The sequence below is a fragment of the Scyliorhinus torazame genome, chromosome 12 (assembly GCF_047496885.1).
Source record: "Scyliorhinus torazame isolate Kashiwa2021f chromosome 12, sScyTor2.1, whole genome shotgun sequence".
Lineage (NCBI taxonomy): Eukaryota > Metazoa > Chordata > Chondrichthyes > Carcharhiniformes > Scyliorhinidae > Scyliorhinus > Scyliorhinus torazame.
In genome coordinates, this window is record NC_092718.1 from 20,260,124 (window position 1) to 20,283,324 (window position 23,201).

At 46.6% G+C, this 23,201-nt stretch overlaps 1 protein-coding gene across 2 annotated transcripts in view; it reads left to right on the forward strand.

Moving 5' to 3' along the window:
* slco3a1a (solute carrier organic anion transporter family member 3A1a) overlaps window positions 1–23,201 on the forward strand; it is a 301,651-nt gene that overhangs the window by 19,094 nt on the left and 259,356 nt on the right. For both annotated transcript variants that reach the window (XM_072470507.1, XM_072470508.1), the window contains exon 2: window positions 18,658–19,123. In XM_072470507.1, the coding sequence (XP_072326608.1) occupies window positions 18,658–19,123 (466 nt within the window). The remainder of the gene's footprint in view (window positions 1–18,657; window positions 19,124–23,201) is intronic.

The following is a 23,201-nucleotide window of genomic DNA, read 5'->3' on the forward strand; positions in this document are numbered from 1 at the left end:
ACCTTAAAAAAAATGAGGTGTCAACCTGGTGAACACAGGACTACTTGAATGCCAAACAGCATAAGCAGCAAGCGATAGACAGAGCTAAGTGATTCCACAACCAACTGATCAGATCGAACCACTGCAGTTCTGTCACATCATGTTGTTAATGGTGGTGGACAATTAAACAACTCACAAATATATATTTTTTTATTCTGTGGAGCCACATACAGACCAGACCAGGTAATGATGGTAGATGTCCCCCTCCCTAAAAGACACCTGTCATGTGAGAGTACCTTTAAGACATGGATGTTTAAGCAATGTACCTTTAAGATAATGCAGTGATGTCAGAGTGTGGGTGGAGCTGGATGTTAGGTCAGCCATTTTTGAAGTTTGAGTTTGAAAAAGAGCTGGTGTGTGTCTGTGTGTTTCCAGAGAGCTGCAGTTTGGAGGAAAAGAGTTTGGGGAGTGTCTGTGTTTTGCAGTGAGCTGGATTTGCTGTGAGCTCTGCCATGAAAGACTATCTCTGGATCATTTGGGTGATTTAAACTCATAATAGTAAAGCCTGATGTGATTCTGTTTAAAAGTGTTAAGACTCTTGGAAGTTTGAAGGAACATTTTGAGGAATTATTTACTGTTGTAAAATTTTCGGGGTTATCTTTGAAGTAAGGGGTGTTAAGAGATCCAATGTTTATTTAAGATGTTAAGTTGAGTTTGTGGAATAAACATTGTTTTATGTTTAAAAACCCATGTGTCCATAATTGTAATCCCACACCTAGGGAACAAGCCGTGTGCTAGGAAAAGCAACAAATACATTAAAGTGGGAGGTTGGTTGAACTCCATGATACATTTTGGGGTTCTGAATACGCCTCTCCCATAACACACCACTGAACACGATGGCTTTTTATGACAATCAACAATGATTCATGGCAATCATTAGACTTTTAATTCCAGATTTTTTTTATTGAATTCAAATTTCTCCACCTGCCATGTAGGATTTGAACCAGGGTCCCCAGAGCCTTGTTGTGGGATGTGCCATTGCTAGTCTAGTGAAAGTACCATTACGCCACTGCCTCCCTTGATGGAGAGAGCACAGCACATCAGTGCAAAAGATAATGCTGAAACATTTGCAACAGTCTTCAGCCACGAGTGCTGAGTGGGTGATCCATCTCGGCCTCCTCTGGAGGTCCCCAGCATCCTAGATGCCAGTATTCAGCCAATTCAATTCACTCCACATAATATCAAGAAATGGTTGAAGACACTGGACACTGCAAAGGCAATGGGCCCTGACAATATTCCAGCAATAATACTGAAGACTTGTGCTCCAGAACCTGTTACGCCCCTGGACATGCTGATCCAGTAAAGCTACAACACTGGCATCGACCGAACAATGTGGAAAATTGCTTAGGTCTGTCGTGTACACAAGAAGCAGGACAAATCCAACCCAACCTACCCAGGGACTGGTTTGGCACAACGGGCTAAATAGCTGGCTTGTAATGCAGAACAATGCCAGCAGCGTGGGTTCAATTCCTGTACTGGCCTCCCTGAACAGGTGCCGGAATGTGGCGACTAGGGGCTTTTCACAGTAACTTCATTGAAGCCTACTTGTGACAATAAGCGATTATTATTATTACTCAAAAGTGCCATCTGATGAGGCTAGAGAGCTTTGCATATGGGAAGCAAATGGACTCATTAGCGATAGACAGCATGGTTTTATGGAAGCAGATGCAGAAACGGCGTTTAAAAGGCAAATAAATGGATAGGATGGGTATAGAGGGATATGGCACAAGGAAGTGCTGAGGGTTTTAACCAAGGTTCGTATCATGACCAGTACAGGCTTGGAGGGCCGAAGGGCCTGTTTCTGTGCTGTATTGTTCTTTGTTCTAAAACTGAGGCCCCATTTGTCTGCTTAGATGAATATTAAAGATCCCATTGCCATTATTTCAAAGAACAGCAGATGAGTTATACTAGAGTCCTGGCTAATATTTACCCCTCAATCCACGACCCCCAAAAACAGATCATCCAGTCATTATCGCATGGCCATTTCAGGGAATTTTCCACGTCTCTTAAATTACAGCAGTGAAAACACTCCGGCCGCAATTCTCCGGCCGTCGGAATTCACTCTTCCCGCCACCAGCACACCTCCACCTGTGGGTTTCCTGGCGACGTGGACTGGTTTCAATGAGAAATCCAATTGACAAGCGGCAGGAGTATAAGACCACAAGACAGAGGAGCACAATTAGGCCACTCGGCCCATCGAGTCTGCTCCGCAATCCAATCATGGCTGATATTTTTCTCATCCCCATTCTCCTGCCTTCTCCCCATAACCCCTGATCTCCTTATTAATCAAGAGCCGACCTATCTCTGTCTTAAAGACACTCAGTGATTTAGCCTCCACAGCCTTCTGCGGTAAAGAGTTCACAGATTCACCACCCACTGGCTGAAGAAATTCCTCCTCACCTCTGTTTTTAAGGATCGTCCCTTTAGTCTGAAATTGTGTCCTCTGCTTCTAGTTTTTCCTACAAGTGGAAACTGTCGTGTGAGGTACACTGGCCTAACACTGGCTGCAACTGGATGCAGTTTAGATCAGAAAGGTACTCCAGATCTTGAAGTTAGTTCAATCAGGTTTATTGAACTAATAGCACAGTTAGCACAATTCTCTGTGAGTTCGACTCTCTGCTAACTTAAGTGTGGTTACTCTGTCTGACTGAACCAGACTAGCTCTTCGCCACGTGGTGGGGGTGTGAGATTGTAACAACACCCTTGACTGACTCTCTAGATGTTCATCAGTGGAAAGAGGCGGAGTGTGAGTGCCTGGTGTATTTTATAGTTAGATCCTACCCCTGAGTGTCCTGCCTGCTTATTGGTCATGTCCTGTTCTCTGTGTCCATTAGCTGCTTGTCTGTATACCATTATGTGTGTGTGTGTGCCTGCATATCATGACAGAAACAGCCTCTCCACGACCTGCACATTAACCTTAAGAGAATCTTGAACAAGGACTTCCAAGTCCCTTTGTGGTTCTGATTTCCTAAGCATTTCCCCATTCAGAAAATAGTCTGTGCCTCCATTCCTCCTTCTAAAGTGCATAACCTCACACCTTTCCACATTGTATTCCATCTGCCACTTCTTTGCCCACTCTCCTAGCCTGTCCAAGTCCTTCTGCAGCCCCCCTGCTTCCTCAACACTACCTGTCCCTCTACAGGTCTTTGTATCATCTGCAAACTTAGCAACAATGCCTTCTGTTCCCAGTATAGCATCCCACCGTCAGCGAACTGCGCGCCACCGTGAAACACTTCATTGACTGTAAAGCGCATTGCGATGTCCAGTGATCATGAAAAGTGCTTTATAAATGCAAGTCCTTTCTTCTCCTCCTCACCACCACTCTCCCCAGTTAGGCCTGCCGCAATTCCTTTCCTGTCACCCTGGATATAATCAGCTCAGGTCAGGGATCAAACTCGAGACTTTTCAGTTTGTTTACTTTAATGTCACATCCAAGGCCAATGGTGTAGACAATTCCCATCTTTCCCCTGAGCTGTTTTATTTAATCAGTTGAAGCAGTGAAATGGTATTGATTGCACAAACGTAAGATGAAAACAGATCAAGTTCTGGGTCGCTGCCATCCTTGGAGGTGCAGTTTCGTATTCATGTAGTTATGGATCTCTGCTGGTAAATATATCAGTTAGCATGTAATTTTGCAGGCTGATGCATTCAACGCTCCATTACAGAAAAGAAAAGAATCATAAATGCTTGGAATCTGAAATAAAAACAGGAGGTGTGATGCTGCCCACTAGTCAGTTGGTAAAATTGCTGCCTGTTGTGGAACAGAGCAGAGACAGTCTGAGCTTTGATAATATTTTAGCACAGGGCTGTTTAGCACAGGGCTATATCGCTGGCTTTGAAAGCAGACCAAGGCCGGTTCAATTCCTGTAACAGCCTCCCCGAACAGGTGCCGGAATGTGGCAACTAGGGGCTTTTCACAGTAACTTCATTTTTGGAGTCTACTTGTGACAATAAGCGATTCTCATTTCATTTCATATTTATAAAATTGAATTGAAATTTGCAAGCTGCCAAGGTGGCATTTAATCTCACATCCCTTATATGTTTTATTTATTTGATCATGCAACGTGGGCTTCACTGGCTCAGCCAACATATGTTGCCCATCCTAATTGCCTCTAAAGAAGGTGATGGTGAGCTGCCTTCTTGAACCACTGCAGACCATGTGGTGTAGGTACACCCACAGTGATGTTAGGAAAGAGCATTCCAGCATTTTGATCCAGCAACCGTGAAGGAACGGCGATATAGTTCCGAGTCTGGATGGTGTGTGGCTCGCAGGGAACCTTGCAGGTGGTGGTGGTGCTATCATGCATTTGCTGCCCTGGTCCTTCTAGGTGGTAAAGATCACAGCTTTGGAGGGAGCTGTCTCAGGCGTTTAGATGAGTTACTGCAGCAGATCTTGTAGGTGGTACGCACTGCTGCTGCTGTCGGTGTTGGAGGGAGTGAATGTTTAAGGTGGTGGATGGGGTGCCAAACAAGTGGGCTGCTTTGTCCTGAATGGTGTTCATCTTCTTCAGTGTTATTGGAGCTGCACTCACCCATCACTCCTGGCTTGTGCCTTGTAGATGGTGGATAGGCTTTGGGGAGTCAGGAGGGGAATTACTCATCACAGAATTCCCAGTCTCTGACTTGCTCTTGTAGCCACAGCATTTATATGCTGTGATCTAAGAAGAGCCAGGAGGGGGCATGAGAAGTCTTTGGCAGGTAGGATCAAGGATAACCCAAAAGCTTTCTATAGATATGTCAGGAATAAAAGAATGACTAGGGTAAGAGTAGAGCCAGTCAAGGACAGTAGTGGGAAATTGTGCGTGGAGTCCGAGGAGATAAGAGAGGTGCTAAATGAATATTTTTCGTCAGTATTCACAGTGGAAAAAGACAATGTTGTCGAGGAGAATACTGAGATTCAGGCTACTAGACTAGAAGGGCTTGAGGTTCATAAGGAGGAGGTGTTAGCAATTCTGGAAAGTGTGAAAATAGATAAGTCATCTGGGCCGGATGGGATTTATCCTAGGATTCTCTGGGAAGCTAGGGAGGAGATTGCTGAGCCTTTGGCCTTGATCTTTGAGTCATCTTTGTCTACAGGAATAGTGCCAGAAGACTGGAGGATAGCAAATGTTGTCCCCTTGTTCAAGAAGGGGAGTAGAGATAACCCCGGTAACTATAGACCAGTGAGCCTTACTTCTGTTGTGGGAAAAATCTTGGAAAGGTTTATAAGAGATAGGATGTATAATCATCTGGAAAGGAATAATTTGATTAGAGATAGTCAACACGGTTTTGTGAAGGGTAGGTCATGCCTCACAAACCTTATAGAGTTCTTTGAGAAGGTGACCAAACAGGTGGATGTGGGTAAAGCAGTTGATGTGGTGTATATGGATTTCAGTAAAGCATTTGATAAGGTTCCCTATGGTAGGCTACTGCAGAAAATACGGAGGCATGGGATTCAGGGTGATTTAGCAGTTTGGATCAGAAATTGGCTAGCTGGAAGAAGACAAAGGGTGGTGGTTGATGGGAAATGTTCAGACTGGAGTCCAGTTACTAGTGTTGTACCACAAGGATCTGTTTTGGGGCCACTGCTGTTTGTCATTTTTATAAATGACCTGGAGGAGGGCGTAGAAGGATGGGTGAGTAAATTTGCAGATGACACTAAAGTCGGTGGAGTTGTGGACAGTGCGGAAGGATGTTACAAGTTACAGAGGGACATAGATAAGCTGCAGCGCTGGGCTGAGAGGTGGCAAATGGAGTTTAATGCAGAAAAGTGTGAGGTGATTCATTTTGGAAGGAATAACAGGAAGACTGAGTACTGGGCTAATGGTAAGATTCTTGGCAGTGTGGATGAGCAGCGAGATCTCGGTGTCCATGTACATAGATCCCTGAAAGTTGCCACCCAGGTTGAGAGGGTTGTTAAGAAGGCGTACGGTGTGTTAGCTTTTATTGGTAGAGGGATTGAGTTTAGGAGCCATGAGGTCATGTTGCAGCTATACAACACTCTGGTGCGGCCGCATTTGGAGTATTGCGTGCAATTCTGGTCGCCGCATTATAGGAAGGATGTGGAAGCATTGGAAAAGGTGCAGAGGAGATTTACCAGAATGTTGCCTGGTATGCAGGGAAGATCTTATGAGGAGAGGCTGAGGGACTTGAGGCTGTTTTCGTTAGAGAGAAGAAGGTTAAGAGGTGACTTAATTGAGGCATACAGGATGATCAGAGGATTGGATAGGGTGGACAGTGAGAGCCTTTTTCCTCGGATGGTGATGTCTAGCACGAGGGGACATACCTTTAAATTGAGGGGTGATAGATATAAGACAGATGTCAGAGGTAGGTTCTTTACTCAGAGAGTAGTAAGGGCGTGGAATGCCCTGCCTGCAACAGTAGTGGACTCGCCAACACTAAGGACATTCAAATGGTCATTGGGTAGACATATTGTGAAAGTGTACAAACTCAGCAATAGCATGATGGGAAAAATAGCCAACTTATGTAACCAAGTGTGAGACAGCTGTGTCAGCTAAGGGCCAAGATCAGACCCTGACAAACTAGACAAAGCTAAGAATCCACATAATTGTATCATACAAGGCCAGAAGAGGGAAGATAGTGCCTGACCTTATTAAAACCTGATAACAAAGCCACGATCTAGGAATGTCCTAATAACACAACTTCCTCATGACCTAGGTCCATCTGCGTCAAGGCATCATGAGGGCAGAGGTAAAAACAAAATAGGACCACGTCTTAAATCCTCTAAAGACAAACTACTGCAAATAAGCCGAGTCAGGGTCTTTCCATGACAACATGTTTGATCAGAAGTTATGACTGTATTGACATTTTTGAACAAGGTCTGTTTTTGTAAAATGATACAGCTTGTGTATAAATATTGAACGTTTTCTCCATGTCTTTGCGAGCTTGAGAAAGAATGAGCAGGTTTACCTTAACAGCTCTCTCTCTCTCTCTCTAACCTGTAGCCATCTGCATGTAGACTTTGGTCAATAAAGATAAAGTTATTTATTTCGAAACAGAGTTGTAAAGTTGTTTTCTTCACAGTCTTGAAGTAGGAAAAATTTTAAAAGACGACAATATGGACAATAAGGGAATAGTGTAGATGGGCTTTAGAGTGGTTTCACAGGTCGGCGCAACATCGAGGACCGAAGGGCCTGTAATGCGCTGTAATGTTCGATGTTCTATGGCTGGTCCAGTTCAGTTTCTGGTCAATGGTAACGCCCCAGAATGTTGATAGTGGTGCATTCAACAATGGATTGAATGTCAAGGGGAGATTGTTTGATTCTTTCCTGTTGGAGATGGTCATTGCCTGGCACTTGTGTGGCGTGAATGTTAATTGCCACTTGTCAGCCCAAGCCTGAATGTTGGCGAGGCTTTTTAGCAGTCTAGTGACTGACGATAAGTGTTAAGAATAGATTTTGTAAACTAGTGCTTTTGGATTGGTGCTCCACAGCTGGGAACAAATAGCTGAATCCCAAATGCAGAGGTTTGAGGACTCCACAGAATTTTCTGTCCCTTAATTTTGCCAATTCTCTAATATTGTCTCCTACTGCTCCAGGAGTGGGATTCATAAAATCTACACTCTCGGGTATAGGAAAGCATGCATTTGAAATTTTTTACTTGACCCGATTGACTACAGTGGCCTTTTCTGGTTCAGTACATTTCCTAAATTGTGCATTCCTGGAAATACCAACAACAATTTCCACCTATAACTTGGGGAAGATACCAACACAAACTTGTATTTCGATTGCACCTACAGGTTGGGGGAAATTCTGAAGGCGCTTCACAGGAGCATTACCAAACAAAGTTTGGCATCGAGCTACTTAAGGAGACTTTGGAAAGTGGCTTGGTCTGAGAGGTTAGGGTCTGATGGGACATCTTAAAGGGAGAGAAAAGTAGGTAGAGATTTGGAGAGCAGCGGACCAGTGTGCGAAACAAAGCAGGTTTGTACTGAAACAAAAGAGGTCATGTGTCTCTGGGGTTCCCTGAGCTGGATCACTTCCTCATGTTTGGGATCAGTTATCTAATTTCCATGGCTGACGTACTCCATTTCACATTTCAGAACCTGAGGTAATCTGATCTAATTGTACTAAACAGTTAAACAGAACCTGAGCTCCACAACACAGGCTGTCCATAAACATCCCGTGAAACTGTGTTTTCCAGAGTAATATGAAATCTCAAGAGGCCACAGTAGAGATAAACCTTGCGACCAGCGGGAATTTAAAATAGAAGCAGGAAATGCTGGAAATACACAGCAGGACTGTCCATATTTTCGAACGAAAGCTCCAATGTAGGGTCATATGGGAAATAATGATCTCGCTGCCCAAGAAACGGTACGTACAAACGTACGATTTGGGAGAAGGAGGAGGCCATTCGACCCCTCGAGCCTGCTCCCCCATTTAATAAGATCATGGCTGATCTGATTGTGGCCTTAGCTCTACTTTCCTGCCTAACCCCATGACCTTTGACTCCCCTTGTTGGTCAAGAATCTATCTACCTTTGCCGTCAAAATTTTCGATGACTCTGCCTCCACCATTCTCTGGACAATATTTTTCCAAAGATTCGCAACATTCTTGAGAGGAAACCTTTCTTCTCACCTCTGTCTTACATGGGGGACCTCTTATTTTTAAACGGTGTCCCCTAGTTCTAGTCTTTCCCATAAGGGAAAACATCCCTTCAGCCTCCACCCTGTCAAGTCTCCTCAGGATCTTATGGGCTGGATTCTCCGATCGTCGATGCCGAAATTGCGTTCGGCGATCGGCCAGAGAATCAATTTTCACGTGGGAATCGGGGAAGCGCCATTTTTCCGATGCACCTTCGGCCCTCCCCCGATGCTCCGCCCCCGATGGGCCGAGTCCCTGACGGCGTGGGCCACGTGTCCTCTCACTTTTCAAGGACCTCGCATGGCGGCTGCGGTTTGTGTCCAGCGCCGCCACTCTCGGTGGGGGGGGGAGCCGTTCCGCTGGCAGGGGGCTTCGGCGGGGGGTGGTCTGGTAGAGGGTTACAGGGCGGCAGTTTTTGGCACAATTGGTGTCCTGATCTCTCGCTGCTTTGGGGAGTTCCGTTGAGGAGTTTTGGTTAAGCGCGGCCTCGCCGCGGTGTTCACCCCTGAGGCCTCGTATCTAACCGAAGTCACGTTAGATAGCGTTGCAGTGCGCTCCCTCTGGGACATAGTTCCCAATTGGTTAGATCACGGTTATATACATATATATAAATTCAACATAAAATTGTACATTGTTCATGACGCTTCGTTTAAGAAAGATAGACTTTGCAGTTTAAAGCTCCTTCGCCATTATGCAGTGTTGGATATCCAATAGTGGATAAAGTCTGTCCTCAGATTTTAGCGTTGCATGTAATGTTAATCTGATCCACAGCGGAAAGAATGACACGCAGCTACTTCTTCTTCAAAGGATGATAGTTACCATTAAAGATATTTTAAAGATGGCAAAAAAAGGCCATTAAATCTAACGTGGAACTCATTCTAGGGGCTGGATTTTACATGCCAGCCACATTTGTGTGAGGTGTTGCGGAGATGAGGGCTTGTTATATAGGGTGGGTACCCAGCCCATCACTTTATTGCCCAGCCCCAAGCGCTTCCCCATAATTCAGTAGGTGGGTGGGTGCCAAAACTGGCAGCCTGCCCACCATACTCAAATAAATAATTAAGACCAATTGACCCCAATGATACACTGCACATGCCATAATATGCTTGGCATGGGTAGGTGGGAAAGAGTGTGCAGGCCATTTTGATCGAGTTCTAAAAAGGTCGGGAAGAAAGGTACTTTTAAAAATCATTTCATGGGATGAGGGCATTACTCGCAAGACCAACATTTGTTGCCCATCCTTAATTGCCCTCATACTGAGTGACCTATTAGGTCATTTTAGAGGGCAGTTAAGAGAAACCCCATTGCTGTGGGTCTGGAGTCGCATGTAGGCCTGACCAGGCAAGGAAGGCAGATTTCCTTCTCTAAAGGACTGTGCTGATGGTGGTTGTGATGCTGACCATTACGGAGACTCGCTTCATAATCCAAATTTTATTAACTGAATTTAACTGCCATCAGCTGCCTTGAAGGGATTTGGATCCTTATGAAATGAAAATCGCTTATTGTCACAAGTCGGCTTCAAATGAAGTTACTATGAAAAGCCCCTAGTCGCCACATTCCGGCACCTGTTCGGGGAGGCTGGTACGGGAATTGAACCGTGCTGCTGGCCTGTCTTGGTCTGCTTTCAAAGCCAGCAATTTAGCCCTGTGCTAAACCAGCCCTTATCCCCAGACCATTACCCTGGAGCACTGGATGACTAATCCAGTAACATTACCACGACGCTATCATCCCCCCATGAAGATAGCACTATCTTTGGGCGTGTCGTTTGCGCATTAGGGAGAAGCCCCCACCCTCCCCAAAGATAGTATTGCTCCCTACCAACCCACCTCCTCTCCGAAACCCATCACCCTCAATCCTACTCCTATTCCTAAACTGGCCGAACTCTTCTTACCCAATATCCCCGACTTACCTCACTTTGGGAATCCATTGGGCCTTTTCCTGGTGCTGGTTCCAATCCTGGCAGCATCTACCTGATGAGACTTGGCACTGCTGGGAATGTTGGAGCTGCGGGACAATCAGATTGGCCCGCAGTTCGCCAAGGCAGGTCCTCCTCCCCAGTGAGGGGCAGAAGTCCCACTCTCCACCAATTTTGCCCACCCACAGAGTGTTGTGGCTGCGGGGCAGGCTGGCAGAAGCTGACTCTCCTTCTGGGGGTGGGGTGGAGCGATGGCACCCCTCCCTAACCCTCCTCCGCCTCAATGTGCCAGTCTAGTTTTCCCACTTCTAGTTGCCGGTGTCTTTTGCATGATTATGGATTTGCCAATTCTATTACCAGACCTGGTAGATCTAATTTATTAGCCTTTGAGTAATAAAGGCTTTATTTGGTATCATTGAATCTTGCAGCACTGATGGTGACCATTCGATCCATTGTGCTATGCTGGCCCTTTGATAAAGTTACCCATTAAGTCCCAATTGCAAACTCATTACCTATAGCCCTGGAAATTTGTCTATTTCAATGGATTTCAATGTTACTTTTGAAAGTTACTTTCACCATGCTTTTGAGCAGTGTTTTCTAGATTATAACAGCTGCATAAATCTGCTCATTTTACCGCGGTACAAAGGTTTATGTATTTAAAGTTACTTTTCATCTTTTAATAGCCCAGTTGTTCTTAAAGTTATGGTTAGAATTTAATTTATAGGTACCATTTAATATTTGAGATATCTCAATAATGTCAGCGTCAGGGCCCCGGGTTCGATTCCGACCTTGGGCAGCTGTCTGTGTGGAGATTGCACTTTCTCCAAGTCTCTGTGTTGGTTTCCTCCGGGGGCTCCCGTTTCCTCGCACAGTCCAAAGATGTGCAGGTTAGGTGGACTGGATATGCTGAATTGCTCCTCTAAGGGATTGCAAGATGGGGGATTGGGCCTAGGTTAGGCGCTCTTTCAGTGGGTTGGTGCAGACTCGATGGACCTCCATCTGCACTGTAGGGATTCGATGATTACTCACCCATTCCAAGAGCCCTTCCCCCAAAATCCCTGCCAATTTTCTCCCCCGCTATCTGGGGCGGGATTCTCCAATAATGGGGCTATGTTCCCACGCCAGTGTCAAAACGCGGCCGTTTCACTCTGGACTTTCCTTAAGAAAGTCCAGAGTGATTCTCCAACCTGCAGGGGGCTAGCAGGACCCCGGAGTGCTCCTCGCAGTTCTGGCTGTGGATAGGGGCCCCGTACATCCGGTGGGGAGACCGCGCATGTGCACGGCGGTGGACTGAGAGGGCCGCCTCATGCGACATGGCGGACACACACGGCGGATCATGATGAACGAAGTAGGTTCCCCCCCCCAACATCACGCGTGCCCGTGGATCAGTGTCGCCCTATCGCCTGCCTAGCCATCTGTGAGGCCCCCCCCCCCGGTGAACCCTGCCCCCCACCAGGGCAGCCGCCACCGGCCATTCTCAACAGGCAAAACGTGGTTAGAACCACACCATCGGGAACTTGGCCAGTTTCCCACGAAGAATCGCAGGCGGGGGCCTCTGTCAATTACCCCCTATCCGCGCTGCGTAGATCGCGCGCATTCGATTCGCGGCATCCCCGGAGAATCGCGCGATGGGTGTCGAATCAGATTTCGCCGTTAAAGCCCATTCTCCGCCCCTGCGTCGATCGTGATTTTGGCAGGGAAGCTCGGAGAATCCAGCCCCTAGAGTTTAAAGCTCTAGAATCTTTCTTCATGAGAAAGATTGTGCTCATCGCAAAGGTAAGTACAGATGAGGGCGACCAGTTGGCCCATCTACTTCTATGTCCTGTAGAAACCAATAGCTTCCCCTCCACCCCCATCCCATTTCCCGATTACTGTTCACTACTCCTCGGATGTTTACAGGATGATTGCCTTCATTGTCTGCCCCCGGGGATTATTCCAGGTACTAATCACTTGATGTATCACTTGAGCCCCAATCTCATTCTTTACCAGTTTCTACTGAGGTCCTCTTGGCAAGTATCTCTGGTATAACTCGTGTTCTAGATTAACTATTTCATTCCTACTTACCATCTTCTCTGAGGCTTAAGAGCTGTGGTATGGATAGCATGACAAGAATATTTATTAAGAGGGCAGCACAATGGCGCAATGGATAGCACTACTGCCTCACAGTGCCGAGGTCCCAGGTTCAATCCAGGCTCTGGGTCACAGTCCGTGTGGAGTTTGCACATTCTCCCCGTGTTTGCGTGGGTTTCACCCCCACAACCCAAAGATGTGCAGGGTAGGCGGATTGGCCGTGCTAAATTGCCCCTTAATTGGAAAAAATTAATTGGGTACTCTAAATTTAAAAAAAAGAATATTTATTAAGGGCACCAAATAAGACCTTAAATTATAGTCAAGGGCCATCTGGTTTATGACGATGAATTATTTTTTTTTGGCATGCGCTGCATTCACTAAGTCAGGCAATCGCATCCGTAACGGCGAAATGGAACTCTTTGAGCCCTCCGTGGAATTTTGTCAGGGGGCAGTCTTCAATGGTGTGAGTCACTGACTGGAGTGAACCACAGCTGCAGTCCAAGCTCCCTGCAAAGGCCCCACTTGTGCCAATTCGCTGCACAGAGGCCTTGGCTAGTGCAGAAACAGACGAGGAGTGAATGATACCAATATGTGGGATCTCCAGACAGCTATTCCACAATCAATTTGGAATATATTAGCACTTCCATTACCAGACTCCCTTCAGGATCCAATCAAGCTGCTGATGAATGAACTATTTCTTGCCAGTTACCAGGGAAGTCAGAAAAAAAAGCTTCAGAGTGATAGTTAGCAACACTTAAATCTAAATACTGCCGTTAATGTTGATTCTGGATGATTGTGTAAAGCGAACATATGTCGATTCATTTGTCCATTATACCCATCCGACGATTTGTCTTTCTGTTTACTTCAATGGGAGTAATTTTGACTTTGTACAAGTGCATATGTGACCTCCCCCATTGCGTGCGTCAATAATAAATAAACAGCGGTGATTGATAACATGAAGAACAGGTGACCAAGGCAGTTTTATTCTATCACAGTAATTCTGCATTGGCTTCTTGCTGATTTAATTTACAATTGAGATCAGTGAGATTGATATAAATTGGCAAGATTAATTTAGGATTAAACCCATAGATAGCTGACAAGTTAACAGCAATAAATCACCAGTCCATAGTCAAAATTAAAGTCTGTACGCTTGTAGTCTCCAGAACATGTGGAACCTCAGCCCCAGGAGTCGGCTCGCTATGATTGGCATTAATGGACAGGAAGTCATGGGTGCGGGTCTAAGTGGGCGTTGTACTGTCAGTGGTAGATGGCAACTAATAATAATAATCACTTATTGTCACAAGTAGGCTTCAATGAAGTTACTGTGAAAAGCCCCTAGTCGCCCCATTTCACGCCTGTTCGGGGAGGCCGGTACGGGAATTGAACCCACGCTGCTGGTCTTGTTCTGCATTACAAGCCAGCTGTTTAGCTCACTGTGCTAAACCAGCCCCTAGATGCCTTCGTATGCCAGGTATACGATTCCATAGGATGACACTTGAGGGCCGAGCATCATGACATGCCTCTGTCTGCGAAACCTTTGCTGCACTTTAAGTGACAAGCCTGAATACAGAATTCAGTGTGCGGTTTGGCGAGACCACTCCACAGCTTCGTGCAAACAAATCTGGGGGCCGCAATTCAGCGGCCGTTGGGATTCTCTGTTCCCGCTGGCAGCGCATCCGCCCGTGGGTTTCCCAGCGCCGTGGGGTGGCTTCAGTGGGAAATTCCGTCGACAAGCGACGGGAGCAGAGGATCCCGCTGCCAGCGATTGACGCACTACTGAGAAACATGCGGCTGGGAGTCCGGGCAATCCGGCCCCTGGTACACCCTTTCTTTGAATTGCCACTGATCCATCAGGTTTGATTTGACGCCATTAGCAATGTGGAAGTTTGCCACCACACAATGTTTCACGATGGTTTTAAATAGAATAAATGTGTGCCCCACTTATCGTTTTTGTTGTAGAGGGGAGATTGTTATTGAGTTTACAAGAGATAACTCCATTTAAGGACCTAAACACTACTTTGCCCTAAAACACTAGTTTTCACACAGATTTGGTAGAAACTCAAGTGTCGATGTGGCTGCTATGTCAAAACTGGAGTGTGAGAGGACCATGTAAAATCACCCCTCTTGTGCCAGCAATGCAAGGGTCAGAATACTAAGGGTTTTAGCTGTGCCCCAAGAGGTTATAAATAGTGCCATTTGTATAGCACCTGTCACTAGCACTGGATATCCTAATATATGTTAATTATATGGGTTTTATTGTTTTCAGTTTATTAAGTTTTGACAACAATCATGGAAATGAAATGAAAATCGCTTATTGTCACAAGTAGGCTTCAAATGAAGTTACTGTGAAAAGCCCCTCGTCGCCACATTCCGGCGCCTGTTCGGGGAGGCTGGTACGGGAATTGAACCGTGCTGCTGGCTTGCCTTGGTCTGCTTTCAAAGCCAGCTATTTAGCCCTGTGCTAAACCAATCATAATGGACAACAGGAGAGAAAATAGTTTACAGCACAGTCATGATTTAATAAACTTACATTTGGAAAATAAAGAGAAAGGAAAAGAGAAGTGGGAGAAACAAGAAAAGGAAATTTAAAAAAAGGAAAATATACGAAAGAGAAACCCTCCCGAGCCCCCCCAAAAATAAGATGAAAATTAACAACAATCATAGGACCGATATCCTGACACATGATTATGATATATTCAACCTCATTAGGATCAGTTGTATGGAAGCTGTAGTTCCTCAAAATAATTGAGGAATGGTTGGCAAGCTATATAAAGTCCTTTTGTAGCGAATTTGATTTCCCCTAGTTTGAGATTCTGCAAAAGGTCATGTATTAAGTAGGGTGCTCTTTCCAAGGGCCGGTGCAGACTCGATGGGCTGAATGGCCTCCTTCTGCACTGTAAATTCTATGTATCCGATTAGTAAAAGAGGGCGGGACAGGCTGCTTCCAATTTAATAGAATAATGCATCGAGCCAGTAATGTTGAAACGGCAAGTGCATCAGTCTGAATTTTTGTAAGACAGATGTCATTCAGTTCCACCATGAACAGTGCTGTAAAAGAAGATTCAGTGTTACTCCTAAAAATGTCAGAGTGATGGAGCAATTCTTGTCCAAAACAAAGTCAATTTGGGACATGACCAGTACATATGAATCAGAGAGACTGGGACAGTGTGGCAATTATCACAAGTTTGATCAAAATTTCAATTATTCTCAGACAATTTAACTTTGGATAGATGGGTACGATGTAAGATTTTAAATTGTAGCAAGCCACGTCTTGCACATACAGATGAGGAACGTAAATGAGAGAGAATGGACTTCCAGTTATCTCCTAATAAATCTGAATCAAAAGCTTTCTCCCGTGAGTGTTTAAGGTTGACAGCGAAGGGCAGTGTAGTGAAAAGATTAGAGAATATAATTTAGAAATTAACCCTCTAACAAAAGGGTGGCACGGTAGCACAGTGGTTAGCACAGTTCCTTCACAGCGCCAGGGTCCCAGGTTTGATTCCCGGCTTGGGACACCGCCTGTGCGGAGTCTGCACGTTCTCCCCGTCTCTGTATGGGTTTCCTCCGGGTGCTCTGGTTTCCTCCAACTGTCCAAAGATGTGCAGGATTGACCATGCTAAATTGCTCTCAGTGTCCAAAAGCGTTGGGTGGGGTTACAGGGTTAGGGTGAAGGTGTGGGCTTGAGTATAGTGCTCATTGATGCGACCATCAATTCAGATGAGACGGAGAGTTGAAGTGAACAGTGGTTTTAATCAGCTAGAACTGTGCCTGCCTGCGACTGCTCTGTACAGGCTGCAGATCTATATACCTTCCCTGAGGGGGCGGAGCCATAGGCAGAGCCCACAAGGGCATCACATACTACAATACAATGTAATATAATACAATGGTGAATGGTAGCAGTAATACATTCACCACATTCATTCCAAGGGGCGGTGCAGACTCAATGGGCCAAATGGCCTCCTTCTGCACTGTAAATTCTATGATTCTATGATTTTGCTCTTCGGGGATATTAAGGAAATTGAGCGATTGTTTTTTTTTCTTGCAAAGTCTCCGATTTGTAAGTCGTGGAAGATATCTGTGTGGGCCAGATCATATTCCAGAGCGAGAGAGAATCAGCAGAAGCAAAAATATTATCAATGTACAAGTTAGCAAGGGTTCTGACACCTCATATGTGCCAGACTTGAAAGGAAATAAATGATTTGCATCAATAGGGTTGCATAAAGAATTGTATTGGTTGTTGGGCATTAACTGGGGGTTCGCTTTTCACTTACACTGCTATATCCAGGAGCAGTCTGGAACTGTGGTGGTTGGGTTTGCAGGCACAGGTTTGTAAGTGTGTCTCTATTAGTAAAAACATTTAAATATGTAAATATTAGGGTCCGGTCTATCCTTTTTTTTGATAAACAATTTTATTAAGACATTTTGGCACAATAAACAACAATAATATAAAACAGCGTGCAAAAAACAATCGTTATAGTGCAAGAAACCCAGCTCCCCTCCCACAAGGACCCGCCTAACTACCCCCCTAACCTACGTTACCCTAATCCCCCCCCCCCCCCCCCCCCCCCCCCCCCCCCGACGATTACTTTTCTGTGAAGAAGTCGATAAATGGTTGCCATCTCCGGGCGAACCCATACAGTGATCCTCTCAAAGCGAACTTAATCTTCTCCAGACCGAGAAAGCTTGCCATATCTGATAGTCAGGCCTCCGACTTCGGAGGCTTTGAGTCCCTCCATGCTAGCAGAATTCGTCGCCGGGCTACCAGGGAAGTAAAGGCCAAAACCGCAGCCTCTCGCTCCCCCTGGACTCCCGGGTCCTCCAAAACCCCCAAAATAGCCACCTCTGGATTCATCACCACCCCTGTTTTCAATACTCGGGACATAACATCCGTGAACCCCTGCCAGTACCCCCTGAGTTGTGGACATGGTTCGCCGGCCCTCCCGAACATCTGGCGCGCCTGTCCTCCAATCCGAAAAATTTACTCATCCGGGCCACTGTCATGTGGGCCCGGTGGAACACCTTAAATTGAATCAGGCTGAGCCTGGCGCATGTTGCGGTCGCGTTTGCCCTGCTCAGCACCTCCGCCCATAAGCCCTCTTCTATCTCCCCGGTCATGTCTATCCTTGACTGTATGGAAATCTGATGTCAAAAAAATATACGTTATAACCAAGGAAGCACCTTTTGAAGTGTAGCCAACATTGTAGGAAACGCAGCAGCCAATCTGCCCACAGGAAACTCCTCCAAAAGCAACGAGGTAATGACAAGCTAATCTGTTTCACGGATGTTGACTGAGTGATGAATATAGGCTGAGACACCATGGAGAACTCTGCTCTTCTTTGAAATAGTACCGGATGGGCCCCCCGTTATCCGAAAGACAACACTTCCAACAGTGTAGCATTAGTGCTGCATTGAGTGTGCTAGCCTGGATTACGTGCTCAAGTCTGTGGAGTGGGAATTGATCACTCAGGGGTAAATGACACGGGGAAAACGCGCTTCTAATTTTCAGGTAGTGCAATGGGATCTCTTAATGCACACCTAAACCACAGGAACAGGCAGATGAAGTTTCAGTTCAATGCCTGTCTGAAGGATTGCATTTACAACATTGCACGCCTCAATCTGTCCAGTGATGAAGTATCAGTCTTCTCCCAGAATGGGACATGAAACCAGAGCCAGTAGCTGGTAAACTGCGATCCCATCGGTCTAGGCTGAATTTCAGGCCTCTGCGGCGGAAATTCGGTAACCACTGTGACATCTTTCTAATCCGAGCACCAGGATCAGGGTAGTGTTGAATTGGAGCATTGATGGGCATTGACTGTGATAAACTGGATTTACTCCCCAAAAACATATTTCACGTTCCTTCTTTCACTCACCATTGCAGCATAGATTTCCACAGAGGACCAAAAGGAGCATTCTCCCAGGGGTCTGCTGGGGGTTACTTGCTGCCTGGGCTGCCTTGTAGTTCTTGTCTGATTGTATGATGACTGACTAGTACCTTGCTGTTGAATGTTTTTTGTCACACTTGTATAACTGTGGACTTCTTTCCTTGTGCAGGTCAGCGTGCTAACAACTCTGGAGAGGAGGTTTAACTTACAGAGCGCCGACGTCGGTGTCATAGCCAGCAGCTTTGAGATTGGAAATTTGGCCCTGATTTTATTTGTGAGCTACTTTGGGGCAAAAGGGCACAGGCCGCGCCTGATAGGATGCGGGGGCATTGTGATGGCGCTGGGGGCATTGCTGTCTGCCCTGCCGGAGTTCCTCACGCACCAGTATGAGTACGAATCTGGGGAGATCCCCTGGGGACTGGAAGGCCGGGACCTGTGCATTGGGAATGTATCAGCCAACAATCCAGATCAGGAGACCAAAATAATCTGCAGAAGCAGGACTTCTACCAACATGATGTACCTCCTGCTGATTGGAGCCCAAGTCCTGCTGGGTATCGGTGCTACTCCAGTCCAACCTCTTGGAGTGTCCTACATAGACGATCACGTCCAGAGGAAGGACTCCTCCCTGTATATCGGTAAGATACATTAACTAATATTATTTTATGATCTTATAACTGTCATAAGCAAGTGACTGGTGCAATGATCATGACGCCAGTAGTGACAGTTACCATTTCTAATTTTTCTCGTTGAATGGCTGACATTTCCTAATGAGGTTATAATGAAGTAAAACCAGGTTTCTTGGCCGAAATAGGAATTTGTTTCCATTACAGAACATTCCCGTTAATCACATCCCCATTAACCAGTGAATGGGAGCCATATACGGAATCCAATGTAGTTGTTTTAATTTGGGACCAGGCGGTGGGATCATCATAATCTTTTACTTTGGCACATTTCTGTTAGTTCCAAAGTTCTTTCTGAATTAAGCTTGAATTATGCAGAATGAACAGCACATAAATAGACCATTCAGTTGCTGCATATGCTCTACAGAAGGCTCGCCACAATTGATTTAACTATCAGCATAACTTACTATTCATTTCTCCCTCCTGCGTTTCCTTTAGATGCTCTATGCTATTTATCACAGCTCCTCACAGTAGCCGGTTTCACATTCCCTATTGTATTTATTGGTGAATGTCTTATATTTATGGCTCCTAGTTTTCGACTCTCCCACAAGCGGAAACATTTCCTCCACATCTAGTAAGTAAAGTCATCATAGCCCTAGATGACTGATGCACGATCAATTGCACAAAGACTAAAGTTGGGTACAACTGTGGCTTTATTACAGTCAGATGCGTGGCCTCCTGCTGCAGCTGGCGAAATGGCAGGGCACTGGAGGTCATGCATATTTATACAGTACTCCATGGGCGGAGCCAGCCGGCAGGAGCTACCGGCGAACCTGTAGTGCAGGTCCTACCTTACATCTCCTATTACAGTAGTTCACCACATTCACCCCCTGTTAAAAATGAGTCTGGCAGGGGTGACGTGAAACTATATACAATTAGTGCAATTATGTACAGTGGTGGAGAAAGAAAAGTCCATGTTAACGGTCCGGAGTCCGTCAAAGGTTCAGCCGGTCCAGTGCTTTGGTGCTTCGTTGGGAGCGGCGTAACGGTGGCGGCGAAGTCGGTGCTGGCGGTGGTGGAGGTGGTACTGATGGCGGTGGTGGCGGTGCTGATGCTGGCCAGTCATCGGGGAACTCCAGGAGCGTGCAGAAGTCTTCATCCTCTTCGTCCTCTTGTGCGGAAAAGGGGAGGGGGGGGTGGTCTGGTGGGGTCAATATTGGCTGCGCGGTGGGAGGTGGGGGGGGGGGGGCGCATTGGTGGGGGGGGGGGGTGTTGGGGTGGAACCTGATGGTGCCAGGTCCCTGAGTGAGACAATATCTTGGCAGCCATCGGGGAACTCAACGTAGGCATATTGAGGGTTGGCGTGGAGCAGGTGAACCCTGTCCACCAAGGGGTCCGCCATGTGGAGTCGGACGTGCCTACGGAGAAGGACCGGTCCTGGAGCAGCAAGCCAAGTCGGGAGCGACACCCCGGATGTGGACTTCCTGGGGAAGGTAAAAACACGTTTGTGGGGTGTGTTATTAGTGGCGGTGCACAACAGTGACCGGATGGAGTGCAGAGCGTCAGGGAGGACCTCCTGCCAGCGAGAGGCTGGGAGGTTCCTGGACCATAGGGCCAGCTGGACAGCCCTCCAAACCGTCCCATTCTCCCGTTCTACTTTCCCCTTTCCCCAGGGGTTGTAGCTGGTCGTCCTGCTGGAGGCTATACCCCTGCTGAGCAGGAACTGATGCAGCTCATCGCTCATGAATGAGGATCCCGACGACAACACCACAAACAGATGCCTACTTATGTGTGTAAATAATTTTGCCAAGTGTACAGAGCTGCTGCTGTTGAGCAGTCCGATGGCTTCTCAGGGAAAATTAAAACGTCAGCAGCAGCAGCGACTCGTAGGGGAGTGGGGGTGAGTGCTCCGTTGAGAGACTGAGGCGCGTGGGGTCACGTCTAGTCAATTGCTATTGTATATTCTCTTTTTGCACTATGTTAATGTTCACTCTATTTTGCTGTGTTAGGATTATTACTATTTATTATGAAAAACTTAGCAAAACTTTAATTTTAAAAAATATATTTTTTTTAAATGAATGAGGATCCCCTGTCACTATGGATGTAGGCGGGGAAACCGAACAGAGCGAAGATGGTGCTGAGGGCCTTGATGACGGTGGCAGACGTCATATCGGGGCATGGGATGGCGAAGGGGAATCTGGAGTACTCATCGACCACACTGAGAATGTACATTTTACGGTCGGTGGAGGGGAGGGGCCCTTTGAAATCCACGCTGAGGCGTTCAAAGGGGTGGGAAGCCTTCACCAGACGCGCACTATCCAGCCGGTAGAAGTGCGGCTTGCACTCCGCACAGACCTGGCAGTCCCTGGTGACTGTCCTTACTTCCTCGACGGAGTAGGGCAGATTGCGAGCTTTGACCAGATGGTACAATCGAGTGACCCCCGGGTAACAAAGGCTGTCGTGTAGGGCCCGGAGTTGGTCCACTTGTGCGCTGGCACATGTACCTCGGGAGAGGGCGTCTGGGGGCTTGTTGAGTTTACTGGGGCTATACAAAATCTCGTAATTATAGGTGGAGAGCTTGATTCTCCACCGCAAGATTTTATCATTTTTGATCTTGCCCCGCTGTGTGTTATTGAACATGAAGGCTACCGACCATTGGTCCGTAAGGAGAGTGAATCTCTTACCGGCCAGGTAATGCCTCCAGTGCGGCACAGCTTCAACGGTAGCTTGGGCCTCCTTTTCGACGGATGAGTGTCGAATTTCCGAGACATGAAGGGTGCGGGAAAAGAATGCCACGGGTCTGCCTGCCTGGTTTAGAGTGGCGGCAAGGGCGACGTCTGATGCGTCACTTTCTACTTGGAAAGGCAGTGACTCGTCCACTGCGCGCATCCTGGCCTTGGCGATGTCTGCTCTGATGCGGGCGAAAGCATGTTGTGCCTCGGCCGCAAGGAGGAATTGGGTGGACTGAATGAGTGGGTGGGCCTTGTCTGCATAGTTTGGGACCCACTGAGCGTAGTAGGAAAAGAACCCCAGGCAGCGTTTGAGGGCCTTGGGGCAGTGGGGGAGGGGAAGTTCCATGAGGGGGCGCATGCGGTCGGGCTGCTTTACCCTTTGAGGAGGAGAGCTGATTGGTGGCAATTTAACCTGAGGATCAGCACACTTCAGGCGAGGGGCGATGCTGAGAAGGTGGCACCTTTATGAATAACCTCCGCCGGTACGGGAATTGCGCTGCTGGCCTCACTCTGCACCATGAACCAGCTGTCCAACCAACTGAGCTAAATGCCCCCGCCCCGCCTCCACATCTACCCTATCAAACGTTTGCGTAATCTTAAATGCTCTGTTAGGTCACTCTCACGTCCCCATTCCAGCCTTCTCTTTCCTTTGCTATTTAATAGGACTGAGGGTTTAATTTAGTTTCCCAAAAATTGAATTTGACAGGCGCCGCAAATGCTGGCAAATGACAGCACGAACAAAGCAAATGATATTGCCAGAGAAGTCGAGATTTTGCATTCAGAGCCCAGAAGCATCATCAAAGCTTACTGGCCAAAATGGCAAACACTGCTTGTAAACTTAGACAAGCTGGTAATGGGGATGAAATGATTGATCTTGTAACCCCAGTAAAGAATTGTGCTCGATCAGAGACAGGGGTACATGACTGGAGGGCCCATTGTCCCATTCTTTTCGAGTGAGGCTCTCCTCCAGAAGTGCAGGACGAGTGAATTCATCCACTCATGGAAAGTTGCATTTTGTAAAGGCATTTCTCTCTTCGGAAAGGTACATTTCATTTAAATGTATCTTCTAACTGGTAATTGAAACATTGATCCTATTCAGCGTTTACAATGATAAAGAATGAGTTAACATGAGCAGGGAAATGTTATCCCTCAGTCGCACAGAAGGTGGGAGCATGGCATGGTATCAGGCATTGCAAAAGGAAATATGTCATAGCATCATGAAAGTGACTATGTGAGGCATTGTTGCAATTAAAATCTACCCCCGAAATGGTAGCAATTTGCCTTTTAATCGTTTTTTTAAAGTAGCACATTGCGCCAGAGAGATGCAATTTGTTTCTATCTATTGATGGATTTTGGGATCG